The 19,367-nt window shown below is 36.0% G+C and overlaps 2 protein-coding genes across 2 annotated transcripts; both read right to left on the reverse strand.

Annotated features, from left to right (window-relative positions):
• Positions 1-1,508: 1,508 nt before the first annotated feature.
• Positions 1,509-3,053, reverse strand: LOC114179658 (PTI1-like tyrosine-protein kinase At3g15890). The gene has a single exon (XM_028066071.2). It carries the CDS (start codon positions 2,766-2,768, stop codon positions 1,776-1,778), a length of 993 nt encoding a protein of 330 aa, XP_027921872.1. The 5' UTR covers positions 2,769-3,053; the 3' UTR covers positions 1,509-1,775.
• A 10,884-nt stretch (positions 3,054-13,937) lies between these two features.
• On the reverse strand, positions 13,938-18,200 carry LOC114178137 (uncharacterized). Its single transcript, XM_028063867.2, has 2 exons — positions 15,021-18,200; positions 13,938-14,628 (listed from the first exon to the last, which is right to left on the reverse strand). Exons 1-2 carry the CDS (start codon positions 17,626-17,628, stop codon positions 14,237-14,239), a joined length of 3,000 nt encoding a protein of 999 aa, XP_027919668.1. The 5' UTR covers positions 17,629-18,200; the 3' UTR covers positions 13,938-14,236.
• Positions 18,201-19,367: the final 1,167 nt, after the last annotated feature.

Here is a 19,367-nt window from a genome sequence, read left to right on the forward strand (position 1 = left end):
GTCTATTATTCATATTTTCAAATTGTGAAATTTGAAAACGTATTTTATATTTATAGAATTTGAGATATATTTATAAATTACATATAATTCGGAATGTATATTTTTAGATTCCCAAATGCATTTTAGATTTTCATATTACAATATTTCCAATATACTTTTGAATTGGAAAACTTATATTAATTTTGTAACCAAAATTGTTAGTTACTATAATAACCAATTTAGATACCAATTACAAGATAAAAAGATAAAAAATTATTGATTACTAATATACTCACTTTTATAAATAAAAAAAATATTATTAGTTTCTAATTTAGTTACTAAAATTTAGTTACCAAAAAAAATTGATCATTAAATATTAGTTATTAATGTTTTGTTATCAAAGATATTAATTTTTAAATCAGTCTCTAATTAATTAATAACTAATTATAATATTTTATTCATAATAATAATTATTTTAATAATTAATAATTTTTTATTTTATAAATTGGTGTTTAAATTGTTCATGACTAACCACTTTTAGTTACTCGATTGTTAATGAAATTTTTTATTTTAATATTTTTAACGATTTGAACCTTTTCCTCAAAGTCCAGGGATAAAGTGTGAAGGTGCCGAAAGAATTGCCTTAGTTGAGTTTGAATGGGCTTGTAAATCTTTGATAATTTTACTGGATATTTATAGATATTGGGCCTAATTTTGAGGCAATTTATTTTAGCACCTACATACTTTCTTCCTCTACCAAAATGTGTGCGAGAAAAATCTAAATTACTCATGGATTACAAACATTGACGATTACATGCATATTTTAAAAATTTATTTGGATTGTGTCATCTAGAATTTAAAAACATATTTAAAATTTATAAACAAAAAATATATTTCAAATTATACGATTCATAATCTATTATCAAATCTAAAAATATATTTTTAATTCTCAAATCTAAAAACAATTTTAAATTATATTATTTAAATTTTTGAAATATATTTTTGAATAAAAAATATGTTGTAAATTATGCATCAATATGTATTTTCAAATTGACTTAAAAATAAAATTTTTATATCAAGTAATTTGGAATGAATTTCAGTGCTAAAACAAAAGAATCTATCAAATTCCCTACTGTATTTTTTAGTGTTATCAACTCTGAATATTAACAATACATTAATACATTAATGTTACTATAAAAGTATTTTTAATATATTTTAAAATATTTTAAAACATTAATCTTTATAGATACATTTTAAAACTGCAATAGAGGTTTACAGAGAAAATTCACTAGACTCAGAAGAAAAATAATTTTTTAACAATTAAATTTTGACAACTTTTTTTTTTATAATTTGAAGTGACATTTTTAAAGTGATTTTCTTTTTTTCTTTTTTTATTTTTCTAAATTCAAAAAACACTTAAAAAATATCTTAAGTTATAAAATAAGTTGTTTAGTAGTGAAAATATGTTATCCGACTTAAAATTGGCACCAAAAGTAGACCATAAATTGTCACAAATGACGAAACCACCGTGCAACTTCTATTTCAATTAACGTTTTGATTTTGAAATTTCTGAACCTGTCGTAATAGCTTGGGTACAAAGTCCCTCACTTACAGGCAAAACACTAGCATCTCAAGTCAGTGTAAAGCTATTATAAACAAGTATTTTACAGATGAGAAACGCATACCAACTTTATTTCCCATTTGGGTAACGTGTCTCCTTCGCCATTCTCCAAAATTTAAGGTATCAATGAATTCAGTATCAGACTTCATCGTCAAGTAGCTCCTCCGAGACTCGATCACACGCACACTTCCATCTCTAAGCTGTTCAAAATAGTAGCCACTTGTCCTATGGAAGGTCTGCACTTCCTTGAATTCCCAACACAAGCTGAAGCAACTTTCGCTAATCTAACTACATTCTTCATGTCACAAGGAATTACCAACCTAGGATCCAAAACTTCACCAAAACTCAATTCCTTTATCAAACCCAAACCCCACTCTACTATCACTCTTTCTTTGCATCCTCTACCACTTAATAGCTCAAGCAATACAACTCCTAAACCATAAACATCACTTTCCTTGCTTACACCACCCCCTCTTTCATCGCAATACTCATCATCCACATAACCTACCACCTCTCTCTTTTCCAAAAAGTTGAGACCATAATCACAAATCCTCGGACAAAAGTTGACATCAATTAAAACATTAGAAGACTTGACTCGCCCATGTACGATGTTTGGTGTTGCCACTTCATGCAGATACTGAAGCCCTCTCGCTGCTCCTGCTGCAATTCTAATCCTCTTGTTCCAATCCAAAAGCGATGCCCCATTACCGTTTTGGTGCAAACAGAACTCCAAGCTCATCATGCGCCCAAACTCCATCACTATAACTCTTTCGCCCGGTGCTTCTGAGAATCCGATTATAGGAACTATGTTGGGATGTTGAACTGAAGAGAGCCATTTCAACGCTGATGAGAATCCTAGCCCTGCGTTGCTCAGCACAAGCACGGGATGGATCCTTTTCACAGCCACAAGCTCTCCATTCTCCTGCACCCCAGCATACACGGTTCCTAGAGGACCCTTTCCTACTACTCTCCCAGGGTTGAAGCTATCGGTGACAGCGTCAATGTCCATCAATGAGTACACTCGAGCACAGTGCTTCACGGCAACGGGTTCTTCACACTCATCTGGTTTCTTCTTCTTGCATGCAAGAAAGAGGACAGCACCGAGAATTATGAGGGACATGGATAGAGTGACCATAACCAAATCATAAACAATGTACCCGTGGTTCATTGTTTGAGATCTTGTTTTATTAACTTTGGGGTTGCAGAAAAGATTAGTTTCTTTTGCTTGCGATGTTGGGTTATTGAGTAGCCACAAAGGGAAGAGAGGTAAAGGAAGAAGGTGGAATAAAGGGAGAGATTGGATGGCATGTCAAGGAGAAGTGTGGAAAATGGGAATAATTAATATATGTGATTAGAAGTTGGTGAGAGATGAAAGCGTTGAATAGAAGGTGTCAAAGCGAAAATAGTGGATTTGTTTGAAAAAAGGGGGTGGATTGGTGAGAAAGTTGAGAGGTTTTGGATTTGGTTGTGGAAGTTCATTGTTGGCTGCTGAGCCACCCTGCTTTTAATTACTGAAAGGGTTTTTGTGTCTACTTCGTTGGGATAAGACTTATATTTCAGATTTCGGTTTCAATTTTGTTCTCGTGAAGATTAAGTTAGCGAGTAAGGTGTTTGTAAGTATTTTTTGAGTCAATTTTAATTAATCTCAAGACATAGTTAACCTATATTTTATATAGAAAAACTACGTGATTCCTACAAGACTTTTAGGAAATTAAATTGTAATTTTACCACCCGATTGAAAGTTTTGGGATTTCTATATTATTTAGGTGAAGGGCGAGGTTTTGATGTTCCTTTAAAACGGAGTTTTGAAGTGCTTCCACATATATCCGATAAAAATCTCTTGTTGCAATAATTTAAAATAATGTGGCACTCGTTCAGCTTACCATCCGATTGTATTTAGTGATAGGAAGACGAAGAGACAAAGTGTCACCACCCACACTTGTCACCGAAAGCTCCTCCTACCACCTTGAGCACATCCTCGAGCACCCCAACAATGCACAATCGAAACCGACCAATTCGATGATAATATGATTTTATTCAAAAAAGAGTATGATCGTTTCTTAATTTTAATCTTTCAAAGGTACAATGAAAATAAATCAGAAAAGAACACGGAATAAGATAAAGATAAAAGACGTCATAATCTAACAGATTGATAAGTTAAGTGAAGATTCGCCACAAAGATGTTAATCCTTAATAAAAACCTGAGGACTAAGTTAAGAACAAAGAGAATCTTATCTTTAATGAAATAAAATTTAATATATGACTAAAAGTGTCCATTAAAAAACTTGAGAACTTTACAAGAAGGTTCGAGTCCAAAAACATACACTAATTTATAAAAGAAAGCCCAAAGTCCAAAAACATATAAACATAACTAATTTCTAAAAGAAAACTCAAAGTCCAAAAACATAAACAAATTTTCCTAAGAATTATCCTTCAAATATGCTCCAAGTCATGATCTTCATATCCTTTGAATTTCCAATTGTTTGTAGCATTAGGAGCCTTGAATATATTTGATCTTCCAATCTCTTGCTCATTGTGTTTGTCATAGATCGTTTAAATTGTAAAGGTTCATCTTTAAGTTCTTCTTGTATGGAATCTTGAGATAGTCTTTTATCAAATGAACTCTCTAATGACAAGATTGCCTCTAATAGGTCTAAAATACTTTGAAACAAGAAATGAGGCTCATGTTGTAGGGGACGTAGACACTATTTCTCAGGTCGGCCTCCACTTGTGTCAAGGAGGCAGACCAAAGCCACTGACATCATTGTATTAGGGACAGTCGTCGTAGGCATAAGAAAAGGCGGTGACGAAACATGCAAACAGGTACACACCCATATTTGACTTGACCAATGGACGTTGCGGACGGGGATGGAGAGGTGGTAAGGTGTGAAGGATGAAGCCGCCACCAACGAAGACTAGGTGGCAAATGCTAGGTTGAATGACAAGTCACACAATGTATTTGTAATTGTTTAGTTGTAGTTTTGACTGTCAATTAAAATTGTGTCACATAATTCAAAATTATTACATACGACATGTTTTCGTTTGATCCACATAGAATGGCACAAAAATTCATTTTTTCAAAGGGCACAGAAGCAATGACCATAGGGGTGATGGATAGGTTGGAGGTCAAGAGTGTTGTAAGGTGTAAAACCAAAACCATATTCAGTTTTTTCAGTTTTCTGTTATTTCTAATATAACAGTTACTCTTTCTCTGTATAAAAACGCTATCTGTTTTACGTTGAATAATAAGTTCTATGTCTGTCAAGCTATACACTGTAGTTACTCTTTTTACGTTAATCTCTGGTTTGCTACTTTGCCACCTCTGAGTTCAATATGGTATCAAGAGCATAGGTTCGCCTGTGTAGTTGTTCGTTTGTATAAAGAGAAGCATCGTAGAGGAGTGGTGCGCGGCCGGGAACGTAGCACATTTTTTTTTTCAAAAGTGAAAGGTGTCAAGAAGTGTACACAAGTCTGAGGAGTTTTCAGAATCAAGATGGCCGGAAGTGGAAGCATCATACAAGGAGGCTTACCAATCTTTGATGGTAAGATGTTTGATGATTGGAGAATAAAGATGAAGGTTGTGTTTCAGTTCCAAGATGTGGCAGAAATAATTGAAACAAAGAACTTAGCAGCAAAGCGACAGACGAAGACAAGAAGAACTATAGGCTGCAGCAGAAGTTGGACGGCAAAGCAAGGTTCTTGTTGTACCAATGTGTAGATTCACAAATCTTTAACAAGATTTCACAAGCTGAAACAGCAAAAGAGGCTTGGGAAATATTGATCAAGACATATGGTGATGATAAGCACAAAACAGTGAAGCTGCAAGCGTTAAAAAGGAGGTTTGAATTTCTGATGATGGAGGACAGCGAGACAGTAGCTCAATACTTGAACAAAATTCAAGAACTGGTGAATGCGATGAAATGTTGTGGTGACAAAGTGTCAGAACAACACGTGATACACAAGGTATTAAGGTCACTTCCTCCTAAATTTGACCATTTAGTGATTACTATAGAAGAAACAAAGAATCTTGCGACACTGAAGATAGAAGAACTCCAACACTCTCTCGAAGCACATGAGTTTAGGATGGATGATCGTAAACACTGCCAAGAACAGGCGTTACAGGTCAGAACAACTTACAAGACAAAGTCAAAAAGCTTCAAGAAAGAAGGAAAGCACCGCAAGAAACAAGAAGAGAAATCTGAAGATGAATCCAAGACTGGCAAAGATCAGAAAAGACAAGGAAAGGATGATAAGGAGTGGAAGAAAAAATTAAAGTGCTATAACTGCCACAAGCTCGGGCATTTTGCTCGTGAATGTTGGTATGGTGAAGGTTCCAAGAACAGACCAAAGAACCAAGCTAATTTGGCCCAAGACGCAGCCTCTTCTGATTCTGATGTGGTGTTGCTTATGGCCAAAACCAGTAACGTAGACTCGGGGTGCTCCACTCATATGACAGGTAGACGTGATTGGTTTATCAAACTTGATGATTCTTCGCAGGGGAAGATCAGATTTGTTGATGATAGCAGCCTGAATTCAGAAGGCATTGGTCGAGTGGTACTACAGGATTCAGAGGACAGAGAAGTGGTGATTGATGGTGTTCTGTATGTACCAGGTTTAAAAACAAACCTCCTCAGTCTTGGACAATTGTTGCAGAAAGGGTTCATGATGGAAATGAAGGAGAATGGTCTAAATGTTTATGATCAATCAAAGAAGCTAGTTATTCATGCAGATCTCTCGGAGAACAGAACATTTCGTATTGCAATGAATACGCGAAGACACCAATGTCTAGCTACAGCAGTAAACAAAGATGAGTGGATATGGCACAACAGGTTTGGGCATCTGAATTTCCAACACCTATCAACTCTAAGTGCGAAAGAAATGGTTAATGGGCTTCCACCGATCAAGATTCCAGAAGAAGTGTGTAAAGAATGCATACAGTGCAAACAGACTAGGCCAAAGTTCAAAGAATACGTCCCTACGAGAGCCACTGAGAAACTAGGAGTTGTTTACTCAGATGTCTGTGGTCCTATGCAAGAAGAAACGACTAGTGGGAACAGGTATTTTCTCACATTCATAGATGATCTTACTCGAAAAATGTGGATCTATCTAATCAAAAGGAAGAGTGAAGTGTTGACGGTGTTTAAAAGATTCAAAAATATGGTGGAACGAAAGAGTGGGGAGAGCATCAAGATTCTAAGGTCTGATGGTGGAGGGGAATATACAGCAACAGAATTTAGGGAATTCTGTGAGAAGGAAGGGATTGTCCATGAGTTCACTCCTCCATACACTCCTCAACATAATGGAGCTGCAGAAAGAAGAAACAGGACCTTGCTTAATATGGTTAGATGTATGTTGAAAACCAAGAATATTCCAAGGTTCCTGTGGGGAGAAGCAGCAAGCACAACAACATATGTGCTAAATCGTTCACCAACAAGAAGACTGGAGATGATGACACCTGAGGAAGCCTGGACAGGTGTCAAACCTGACATTTCACACCTCAGGATATTCGGGGTCTCTTTGCTATAAACATGTACCTAATCCGTTAAGAAAAAAGTTGGATGACAGAAGCACACCCCAAGTGCTGATTGGCTACCATGAGACAGGTGGCTACAAATTATATGACCCCAATTCAAAGCACGTGTCCACTAGCAGAGATGTGTATGTGGATGAGTCATCTAGTTGGAACTGGACAGTGGCAAGCACGGAAGACACCAACGCTCCAAAAATCATTTTAGCAGAAGAGGAATCTGCAGATAAAAACACCATCACTGATTTGGCCGTGAGGAAGTCAGGACGAAGATCAAAGCCACCATCCTATCTTTGAGATTATGATATCACCCACGATGCTGTTGTGACCTCTGACGGGAGTTTAGTGCATTCTACACTAATTGCTGAATCAGAGCCAATCACGTTTGAGGAGGCAGCACGGGATGGTCACTGGTGGCGTGCAATGGAGGAGGAGATTGACTCCATTAAAAGAAACAACACCTGGGAGTTGGTAGAGTTGCCTCTGAACAAAAAGCCAATTTCTCTCAAATGGATCTACAAAGTCAAGGTGAATGCTAGTGGTGAAATCGTGAGGCACAAGGCCAGGCTCGTGGCGAAAGGTTTCTTGCAAAAGGCTGGTATAGACTATGGAGAAGTTTATGCACCAGTAACGAGAATTGAAACAGTGAGGTTAGTAGTGGCTTTGGCAACTAACGAAAACTGGAGCATGCACCAACTAGAAGTAAAATCTGCATTTCTGAACGGTCCCCTAGAGGGAGAAGTATATGTGCAGCAGCCCATTGGTTTTGTGCAGGAGACTGATAAGCACAAAGTATACAAGCTTAATAAAGCTTTATACGGGTTAAAACAAGCTCCGAGAGCTTGGAACAAAAGGATTGACAAATTCTTTGATGGAATTGGATTCATGAAATGCATATCAGAACATGGAGTGTACGTGAAGAATACAGATGACAGTAGGATCATCATCTGCTTGTATGTAGATGATCTCTTAATTACCAGCAGCAGTGAGGAGTGTATCGAGTCATGCAAAGCAGAGCTGATGAAGGAGTTTGAGATGAATGATCTCGGAAAGCTGAGTTACTTTCTCGGCATTGAGTTCACACAAACAAAATCTGGGGTAATCATGCACCAAACAAAGTACGCTCGTGATTTGTTGAAGAAATTCAGTATGGAGCAAAGTAATTCAGCCATCACACCTGCTGAAACGGGTATGAAACTGGAACACAACCCTGATGAGGAAGGGGTAAATCCTGCTGTATACAGAAGCATTGTAGGAAGCCTAAGGTATCTATGTAACACTCGCCCATATTTAAGTTTCAGCGTTGGGGTTGTTAGTAGATACATGCAAGACCCTAAAATATCACACTTGCTGGCTGTGAAACGCATCATGAGGTATTTGCACGGGACTGAGGAGTTTGGGGTGCTTCTGTCCAGAGGAGATAAAGAGCTGGTGGGATATTCAGATGCAGACTGGTGTGGGGACAGAACTGACCGGAGAAGCACTGCTGGATACGTGTTTTTCTTGGGAAAGACCCCTATCTCATGGAGTTCTACCAAGGAACCAGTAGTGGCACTCTCATCATGTGAAGCTGAATACATAGCAGCATCTGAAGCTGCTTGCCAAGCAATCTGGCTGTGTTCTCTGTTGAAAGAACTGGGAATACATCAAAGGTGCAAACTGAGATTATTGGTTGACAATCAATCAGCCATAAACTTGGCAAAGCACCCCACTGCCCATGGAAGAGCAAACACATCGAAACAAGGTTTCATTTTATCAGAGAGCAAGTGTCAAATGAAAAACTGGTAGTGGAACATTGTAAATCAGAAGTGCAATTTGCAGACATCCTGACGAAAGCGTTGAAGCACGCAAGGTTCAAGTTTCTAAGAGAGAGTATTGGTGTTGTAGATGCATCTAGTTTGGTTTGAGGGGGAATGTTGTAAGGTGTAAAACCAAAACCATATTCAGTTTTTTCAGTTTTCTGTTATTTCTAATATAACAGTTACTCTCTCTCTGTATAAAAACGCTATTTGTTTTACGTTGAATAATAAGTTCTATGTCTGTCAAGCTATACAATGTAGTTACTCTCTTTACGTTAATCTCTGCTTTGCTATTTTGCCACCTCTGAGTTCAATAAAGAGATACAAATCCAAATGATAGTTTGAAATATTCTTTGGCACCACCTTTATTTATCTATATTAATTTGACAATCGTTTTCATAATGAAATATTATATTAAAATTAGAAAAATAAATAAAAGTAAAAATGTAAGTGTTAAAATACATGTACAAAAATGATTGATAAGGTAGTAAAAGATATAAGTGTTTAGTTAAGGATATGGATCAATAAGTCAAGCTAGAAGATGGTAAAGTTACGTCTTTAACACACTCCCTCCCACTGAAAATATCGAGTGTGGAAAAATCAACTAAAAATGTCTCTATCAAATTCGTTGAAAAAAAAAAATTAAGTGACATTAGTTCAGAAATTAACTTAATACAGACCGATAGAGAAATAATTTTAATAATATACAAAAATAATTCTTATTATCATCAACTGAAAGTACATGCGTTATGCATATGTATTTTATGATAATAAAAAATAATAAAAGTATTATTATTGTTATTATTATAATTATAAAATTAACTATATATAATTCTTATAATTGTACTGTAACTAGTTTTTATTTATATTATAGATGATTTTTAATATAAAATTAGATAAATTTAAAAACATATCAAATTAAAAAAAAGATTAAATTTAAACAAATGATCAGTTAAAAAAAGTATTATTTATAAAATGATTATTTTAATTTTGAAAAAAATTATTTGAAGAGTAAAATTGGAAAATAAATGTGAACACGAAAAAGAGAAATGTCCATTATATGTATAGATTAAAAAACAATAATTTAAATTAGTAAAAACATGATTTTATTAAAGGCAATAAAAAATATTGACTAAATAAAGAAAATACCTTTATAAATATAAATTTCAATTGACACTAATTTTATTTTTTAATAAATGAAATTTAAGCCTAACTTAAGTCTTCTAATTTGAGATTTTACATTCAATAATATATATTATAAATTAATCTTATCTCTAGTTAATTTGAGACTTTCAACACACACCCCTCACACCAAGACATATATTTTGTGCATGGGAATAGACTGATCTGATAACAACCTGATAGCAGATGGAACAATAGACCCAACAAATATTAAATTTCGCAAAAATAGATTTTAACTCATGACTTTGATATAATGTTAAGAAGTAAAATTTAAGTTTAACTCAACCCTAAAAACTGTCTTGTAATGTAAGATTTTGCATTCACATAAATATTACTATTTATATTATGAATTGACCTTATCTATATTTGATTGTACACATTATTGATAAAAAGAATAAAACAAATTTGAATTGAAAAATAATATTAACCTATATGTACAAAATAAATTACTTATATGGATAAAAGATAATTATGATTTATTTTAATATAAAAGAACCTATATCAATTTAAAAACAACACTTCAGTTAAGATTGAACTCGTAATATCTTAGTGATGGCCAAGATAATAACATTTTAACGGTTAATAAAAAAAACACATTTTACATTCCTACTAATGTCCAACACACAATATTACAATAATTCTGTAATCATAAAAATTCAATTAAAATTGAATTAACTAAATTAAGAGTTTGATTATTCAAATAATCCAATCAATCTTATAATGTATTAAAAATTATCTGAGTGCTTGTGGGAAATGGAGTGGATAAGATAATAATCACCTTTTTTTAAGTTTTAAGTAACAACTACGTATCCATTTTACATTACAAATATTTATCGTATATAATTGGAATTTACATAAATAAACAAATGTATTTATATGAATTATTTTTTGAATCTACAATAAATGGTTCATATATGACTGTTTTTAGTTTTTTTTAATTTGTTTTTAAAATACTATTAAAGTCCAAATTAGTGATAAGAAAAAGAATAATTTTAAGATCAATGAGAGGAAAATAACTAGCTAATTCCACAAATAAGATAACGCACCTTAAAAAAAAATCTAACTAAGAGGACAAAAGAGTAACACTCTCTAGATTATATATTCTGATCTATAATATAAAACTTACCAATATAAAATTAACAATTCACTATTACTTTTTTTAAAAAATATGACTACATTTTAATCTATATAAAATAAGTTAATTTTGATTTTATTTATTGTAACGTTTTTCTTTTAATTTTTTAAGTTAAAGATAGAATTAAACATGTTTTTAGGTTTTAAATTTAGACGTAAAACTAAAATTTCCTAAATACATTTTTATCTTAAAGTCTAAAAATAAATAAACATAATTTTTTTAATTTAATTTCGTTAAATTTTGTTAACATATGAATTCACTGACATGTTCAAATTTAAATATTACTCTGAGTCCTTGTTTAATAAGTCTAAAAAGGCCGTTTAACAAGTTTACAAAAGATAATGTTGTTGAATTAAAATAATTATATCTAATTATTTTTTAAAATTTAGAAACAAAAATATATATCAAAGTTATATGCTAGAGTTAAATAAATATTTTACATGACTTGTTGTAATATAATATAAATATGAATACTTTAAGAAAAATTCTCAGGCTTCGTAAAGTAAATGTTATCTATCTATTTTAAAATGAATAATTTTTATTAAAAGAAAAAAAAAATCAGACAATATATAAAGATTAAAAGAGATAATTTCAATTTTTATAAAATTAAAAAAATATATCTATATTACATTATAATGACTAAAACCAAAGCTCGCTAATTTTAGAATATATTTGAGCCTACTTTCTATTCATTAAATGTCAACACATGGTGAATATAATACACACCACTAAGTATGGGTGTCAGAAAAACTTATGGGAGTGTAGAAAGAAAATGTATAAGAAAAATTAATGGGAGCCCACAATGACTTATCTTCATGGGCCTAGTTATTTGTATATTTTAGCAGGCCAACTAGTTAATGTTGTATGTCTTATGCTGTGACCAAATGTTTACCATGTAAATATAATTTGACATTCTATAATTTTAAATTATTAAATTATTTTAATAAAATTTTAAACTTTCAAAAGAATTGTTTAAATTTTATTTTGTAAATTATTTTAAATTTTATATAGAAGTAAATTATTCTCTAAAGTTATTTTTAATAAAATCGAACCCAACTTCAACAACCTTCTTCCAATTTTGAATTCCAAAAGTTTTAGCTCAATTATGGTGAAGTATGATTAGGATTAAAATTCCACCAAGTTGTACGTACATAAATGATCACTATTTGGACAAGAAAGAGCATTTGTCTCACATTAAAACAGAAAACAAATAGATCCTCAAATCGTTATCCACGTTGGATTCAACTTCCGTGAGACCAAGGCTTTAAAAGAGAATAAACTGAATTCACAAGAATTAGTTCGTCATAAGTTGTTGAAAACTTTCATTTATACACGTTCGGAAAGTTTTCTCATAAGAAATTTTGCAAAATGAAAAATGTGGAAAATGATATTTTTTCATAAATTAAAGCTAATTTACATAAAATTTATTAGAGAAACTATATATCTAAGTATCACACTAATTCATCTAGGTAATAAGTCCAAATTCACAATCCAATTCAAAAAATATCATGGAAGCTAGGTTGAAGGGTCGATTTAAAAAAGATCTTCACAAAAATGCAATAAAAGTTTCACAATATCATCCACTCATGAGAATGAGAGTGAAAGGATAACCACTTGTTAGCATTTTATTTCAATAACCAAACTATTGGATAGAAAATTTGAATTCTATGGTATGGATGAGTAAATTTTGGTAAAAGATTGTGGAAAAGAAATAGCAGAGGTACGTTTGCGAATAATACAGACATATAGTAAGCGACTGAACCATCTCATCACAGCATGGTCCTACAACCTAAACATTAATGACCCATGCATTTTCAAAACTACATGCATGATTGGCACGTTTCTGGAGTCATTAAACAAGATCCATGAAAAGCTGGGCGAATTATGATGCATTTGGCAGGAACTATGGAGCATTGTAGCAACAAGTCATCAGAGAAATTAAAGACACGTATAACAAAGCAAAACAAAGCCAAAGAAACTCAACAATCTGATTTGTTGGGTGCTTTGCTACTCTACAGAGAATTTTAAAAAGGTGGAGTGGTTAAAGATCAATCCTACAATAATTTAGTTTACCTTCCTTCAATACCACTAGATATAATAAGAACTTGTGCAATTCCTGTGCTAGATGCAGCAGCAAAAATATCGCATAAAAATATTTAATAACCCGTCACCATTAATTATTAACAAATAAAATAGAAGTTAACCCAAATGGACGAAACCAGAAATTTAAAGAGAGGGACCAGAGACAAGCCTGGCTAACAACATCATTGACTCAGATCTTGTAGCTGTACCCAGCACATTTGTTTGAGCACTGTGAGAAGTAAATTCTGAAGCTGAGAACTGTCAAAACATTTAATCTGAAACATCTACAAAATTATAAGCATTTAAAAGCATGAGCAGGCTATACATTCACCTAACAGGAGGGAACTGAAATAATTATACTGTGTGCTTACAGGATTTCGAAGCTATTAAATGGGGTTTTGTCCTTTACCTTAATTGTGGTTTCTGTTTTCCCCATTTCAGATTCTTCGTAGGTTGAAAAGCACCCTCCTAGAACCAAAAGATTTAAAGTTATAGAAAATATAAAACAGGATTTGGAAGTCATTGTCACATTGATATTGCAATTTGAAAACTCCCCTGGCCCATGCCAGTGTCAGCTAAAAGTCATTCCATTAAATGTACTCAAAAAAGAACTTTTGAAAGATGGAAATATCATTTCTGATTACTGAATACAAGTTTGTAATGCAAACGCAAATTTAATTTTGGTAGGGAAGCTTCTTGATATGGACATACTTTTATAGAAACATCAAATTCCTCAAGCCTCTATTTTCCACCACAAAAAAAAAAATCCTATTCTCTAATTCTCTTTTCTTTAGTCAACTTTGTAAAGCGTGCGCTGAAAACATGGAGGGAAGCTGGCTTATAGTAAAAGAGAAGCTTCGAACTCCCCCCTTCCGGATCATCAAATAGTGTCCAAACTTAGCAAGTATTCATTAAGCAATACTTCCATGATCCGAGGCATCGTCATAGTAATAAGGGGATAGCTTCCCATCTTTTTTGGCAGGCTTGGTTTGGTTCTCTGTGCCCACTTCTTGCAACATCTTCACTACTCTTCTCATTGAAGGCCGGTTAATAGGAAGAGGACTAGTGCACATAAGTCCAATGTTGAAGACCTTGCAAATTTCTTCTTTGAAACAAGAATCAAGCCTTGAGTCAATTAGATGGTCCACGCCTTTCTGGTCCAAGGTAGTGCACACCCACTTAACTACGTCTTTCTCCCCAAATTCAGGGTCCACCGGGCGTCTTCCAGTAACCAACTCCAGTATGACAACCCCGAAGCTGTATATGTCGCTCTTCTCATTCACTCTGAGCGTGTATGCATATTCTGCAGCAGGAAGGAGAAAAGGATCATGTTTGTCTCCGAAGAAATAGTTTCAATGTAATATCCTATACCTATATTCTAATCACAATATCAGTACAAAGATCTATAATGCCAGCAAAAAAAGCAAACAACTTGTCACTAAGCAACAAAAACATTAAAAACAATTGCCCATGCAGGAAACTACGGTCGTGATTTGTAGGGTGTAAGGAGGATAAGACGCACACTTCTAGTTCTAGCAGTAATGGACCAACAATCAAACTACTAGTGACCCGCCACGCCATATACTACGAGTTAAGCCCCAAATGCAGAAGTAATCACTACTACTAAACTAAATGCATCTTAAATTCATCAACAATTAAAAAAATAAAAAAATAAAAAATATTCTGCTAACTAACCTGGTGCAATATAGCCACAAGAGCCAGCTATGACGGACATGGATTTAGTTCCTTTTGCTGTGGTTTCAACCGCCTTAGCTACTCCAAAATCAGCCACCCTCGCACCGAAGTCCCCATCCAATAAAATGTTGTTTGATTTCACATCTCTGTGAACAATTGGGGGAACACAGTCATGATGCAGATAAGAGAGGCCTTCTGCTGCATCCACAGCTATCTTATACCTTGTTGGCCAATCCAACAACCCTCCTTTACTACTATGCAGCAAATCACCAAGACTTCCATTAGGCATGTATTCATAAACCAAGAGCTTGCAATCCCTGGTGGTGCAACAACACCACAGCTTGACTATATTCTTGTGCCTGATCTTGCCCAAAGTCTCAACCTCCGCGTCAAAAGCATTGTCCTGAACCCTACCCTTTTCAACATCCCCGCTTTCTACCTCCTTCCTAACCCCTCCCCATATCTTCTTCACAGCAACAACCTCCCCACTGCTAAGCACAACCTTGTAAACCTTACCCGAGGAACCACTTCCAATCACATTATCCTCATCAAGACAATTCAAAATCTCATCTTCACTAAAACCCAGTTTATGAAACGACATCAACGTCCACTTTGACTTATCAATCGCCCTCTTGGCGTCCTGGAAATTCTTATACCTAAAGTAAAACCAAACCACACCTACAAGGAAAACCAAAGTGGCTATAACAAAAATCGCTCGAAGCAGCCAAACATAACCTACATTCTTTGCCTCACCCCTACCATCACACAACCCCTTCAAATCTCCACACAAGCCAGGATTACCAAGGAAACTAGACCTATACATATCCTTAGCCAAGAGAGGAGGAAGTTCACCGGTCAAACGATTATAAGACAAGTTAAGCTGATTCAGCTTGAGGTTCTGCAACCCGTGAGGGATTTTCCCGGAAAAGCGGTTGCTGGAAAGATCTAGAAAGTTCAACACGAACAAACCCCCAATCTCATCAGGAATCGTACCACTAATCTCATTGTTGGCCAAATTCAAATCGTTGAGCTTCTTCCACGCATGAATCCCTTTCGGCAACTCTCCAGAGAGTCTGTTATTATGAAAATCGAGAATCCCAAGCTGTCCAAGATTCACAATGCTATCAGGAAGCGAGCCAGTAAACTTATTATCGCTGGCGGAAAACTCCACGAGATTCTCCAACCACCCAACCTCATCGGGAATAGTTCCCGAGAAGTTATTCTTCGACAAGATCAACAGCGACAAGTTCCCAGCACCCGCAATGGTCCTCGCAATGGAACCCGAAAACGAGTTGTCGACAAGCTCGAGAAGATAGACGTGCGGAAGCCCCCAGATGCCGGCGGGAACCTCGCCGGACAACCGGTTGAATCCGAGCCTCACACGTGTTAAGCTCTGGCACGTGCCTAAGCTCGCCGGAATCTCGCCAGAGAAAAGATTATAAATCACCAGAAGCTCCTCAAGGACACCATTATCACAGAGCGTCGCCGGAATAGGTCCCCAGAACTGGTTGCTCGAAACGTCCAGCCACCGGAGCGGAGAATTCTTGCCGAGATTCGCCGGTAACCTGCCAGTGAGGCGGTTCCCGAAGAGACGAAGCTCGTAAAGATTCTCGGAATCCGCAATGCTGGCCGGTAACTCTCCCTCGAAACGGTTTTCGTACAAATTAAAACTCTCCAACGGCAAAGAACAAAGCTCGTCGGGAATCCTCCCCGTTAAGTGGTTCATTGAGGCGTCGAGGAGCCTCAAGCGGGTGAGGTTCCCCATTCCCCGAGGCAACTCCCCGGAGAGCGAGTTGTTGTACAACTCGATCTGCGTGAGGCTGGTTAACTGAGTGAGCGAACTGGGGATGGAGCCGTAGAGGTCATTGAGCGCGAGGTCCAGGTCCTGGAGCTTGTTGAGGTTCCCGAGGGAGGTTGGAATGACTCCGACAAGGTTGCATTGGGTGAGCCAGAGAACCTCGAGGTTGGTGAGGTTGCCGAGCTCCGGAGGGATCCGACCCGGGAAGAAGGGGTTGTAAGAGAGGTTGAGCATTTTCAAAGAGGAGACGTTGCCCAAGGAGGGGGGGATGGTACCTTCTAGAAGATTGGAGACGAGGGAGAGCACCTGGAGGTTCTGGAAGGTTCCGAAGGAGTCCGGGATTGGGCCGGAGAAGTTGTTGCCGGTGAGGTCGAGGTAGCGGAGGTTGGGGAGGAGCGGGAGCGTGGCGGGGAGGGGACCGGTGAGGAGGTTCTGGGAGAGGTCGAGGTGGCGGAGAGAGCGGCAGAGGTAGATGTCGAGAGGGAGGGTTTGGTTGATGGAGTTGTTGAAGAAGTTTATGGAGAGGAGGTTGGGGAGACGACAGAGGATGTTGGTGGGGAATGGGCCTCCGATGTTGGTGTCGGAAAGGTCGAGTTCTGTTACAGAGGTGTTGGAGGCATCGCCGGCGCAGGTTACACCATACCAGTTGCAAGGGGTGGCGTCCCTGGGGTTCCAGGAGGAGAGAGTGGAGTCAGGGTCGTCGAGAGAGAGCTTGAGTTGGTACAGGTAAAGCCCCTCTTGGTTCAGACACGATACACACGCCACTACCGATAACAGAACGCAAACGACGATGGTGAGTGGTTGTGTCATTCTTGGTTTCCCTCTCCGACACAGGGTGGTGTGGTGAGTGTGAGAGTGGAGTGGAGTGAAGTGTGAGCTCAATTTATTTGAATGAGAAACGGTGAAAGGAAGAGGCAATGTTTCAGTGCTACTTTGCTGAGTTGGCACAAGAGGAGACACTTGTAATTGCCTTGTCTTTCATTTATCACTCTACTCACACTTGTTACAAGAAGACACACACACCACTCACTCACACTTTCTGTCCGGCGGCTTCTACTATTTTCCACTCAAATTGTTAAGCCAAGATTAACTGACATAAGTACAAACACATGGTGTGCGTTACTTGATTATTGCTGTGTATTTTTAAAATTTCAATAGAGAATGGTGCAGGAAGTAAAATGGAGGAGACTTATAGATGATAACGCAAGTGGTGGTGAAAAGTATGTAACAACTAACAACCATTTGAAGGTAGTTTGGGACAGATAAGAAGAAGATACGCTATTGGTGTTTGTTGTTTGTTTCAACATACATCTTGTGACGATGATGCTAGAAGCCAAAATTTGTTCCCTTTGGAATCATATCATTCTTGTATTGAGCTATCTAGGTATCACCTTTTGGTGTTCAGTTAATGCTCATGAGTTGGAGGCCAATCTTTGTAGATTCTGAGTTCCCCTATCGATGCATGCTCTACATTGCTACTGGTGAAGTTTTTTGAGAGCCAAAAACTGAAAACTATGTTTGTGTCTTTAAGTTGAATTAATAGGTTCACTGTTTTTATTTAGTTTATAGTTTCTCCACGTCCATTAATACAAGAAGCACACAGAATTTCACAAATAGCATGAGAGCAATGAAAAACTTTTAATTCTGGTAAACAACTCACAAATATACTCTCCAATAACTGATTACGGGATGTTCTTTTCCACCAAAATGAAAACACATTAATGTCATTATCTTGAAGTCGCAACTATATATACTATAGACCGATATGAAAAAGTAGCTAGTAAGAGGCGTAATAGTTCGTCAATTTTATTTGTGCATGATCCATATTCAATACTCTACTCCAGTATACGATCATTTCATGGGTCCGTAGTCTACACTTTTACTTGCAGTTTTAACAAAAACTCCTTATTTATTGTCTATTTTAATTATTTTAATAAATTTTCTCTTCACACTTTTTTATTAATTTTAATTATACGCTATTTAAACTTGTTCTTGCACAACCCTGAAATTTCTAAGGTTACTCTGCATTGTCTTTATTAATCCTTGCTATACGATTCTGGTTGTATAGTTATCGGTCTCGGTCTTTACAATAGGTTTTCGGTCAATATTGAAGATGAGGAAATTATCTCTCAAAAGTGTTCCAACAAAGAGTTCAATTGAGGTTCAAACAATGTTAATTCACTGAGAAAAGCTAACCTAATTATTATTACTTCTTCCTCTATTTATTGGAAGAGTGGTGGGTCTTTATTGTAGCAAAATTAATAAATGTTGACTCACAATTTAACCCCACTTTACTTGTCTCAAACATCATTTACCTTTGTGTTTAGGGTAAATAAAATCTAAGGTCGATCCGAGCGGTATTTTACTACTACACAGGTACTAGTATGATTGAGAAGACCTTGTCTAGTGTCTACATGGGCTTTCCGAGTGGTAGCGACTTTCGTGCTACTACCAGTAAAGTTTGAGAGTATTTATTTAGTGTCGATGACATATAGTCAATCCCCAATCGGTTCAAAATTATTTAAACATTATATGAGTTCTAAACTAAC

Source organism: Vigna unguiculata, chromosome 3, assembly GCF_037176805.1.
Source record: "Vigna unguiculata cultivar grain cowpea cultivar isolate G323 ecotype 2 chromosome 3, ASM3717680v1, whole genome shotgun sequence".
NCBI classification, from domain to species: Eukaryota; Viridiplantae; Streptophyta; class Magnoliopsida; order Fabales; family Fabaceae; genus Vigna; species Vigna unguiculata.

Excerpts from the sequence above, each read along its gene's own strand:
- LOC114178137 (XM_028063867.2), bottom strand. The coding sequence starts at position 17,628 with ATGACACAACCACTCACCATCGTCGTTTGCGTTCTGTTATCGGTAGTG. Across the intron at positions 14,629-15,020 it reads TTGTGGCTATATTGCACCAG|AATATGCATACACGCTCAGA; the intron begins GTTAGTTAGCAG and ends TTCCTGCTGCAG.
- LOC114179658 (XM_028066071.2), bottom strand. The coding sequence starts at position 2,768 with ATGAACCACGGGTACATTGTTTATGATTTGGTTATGGTCACTCTATCC.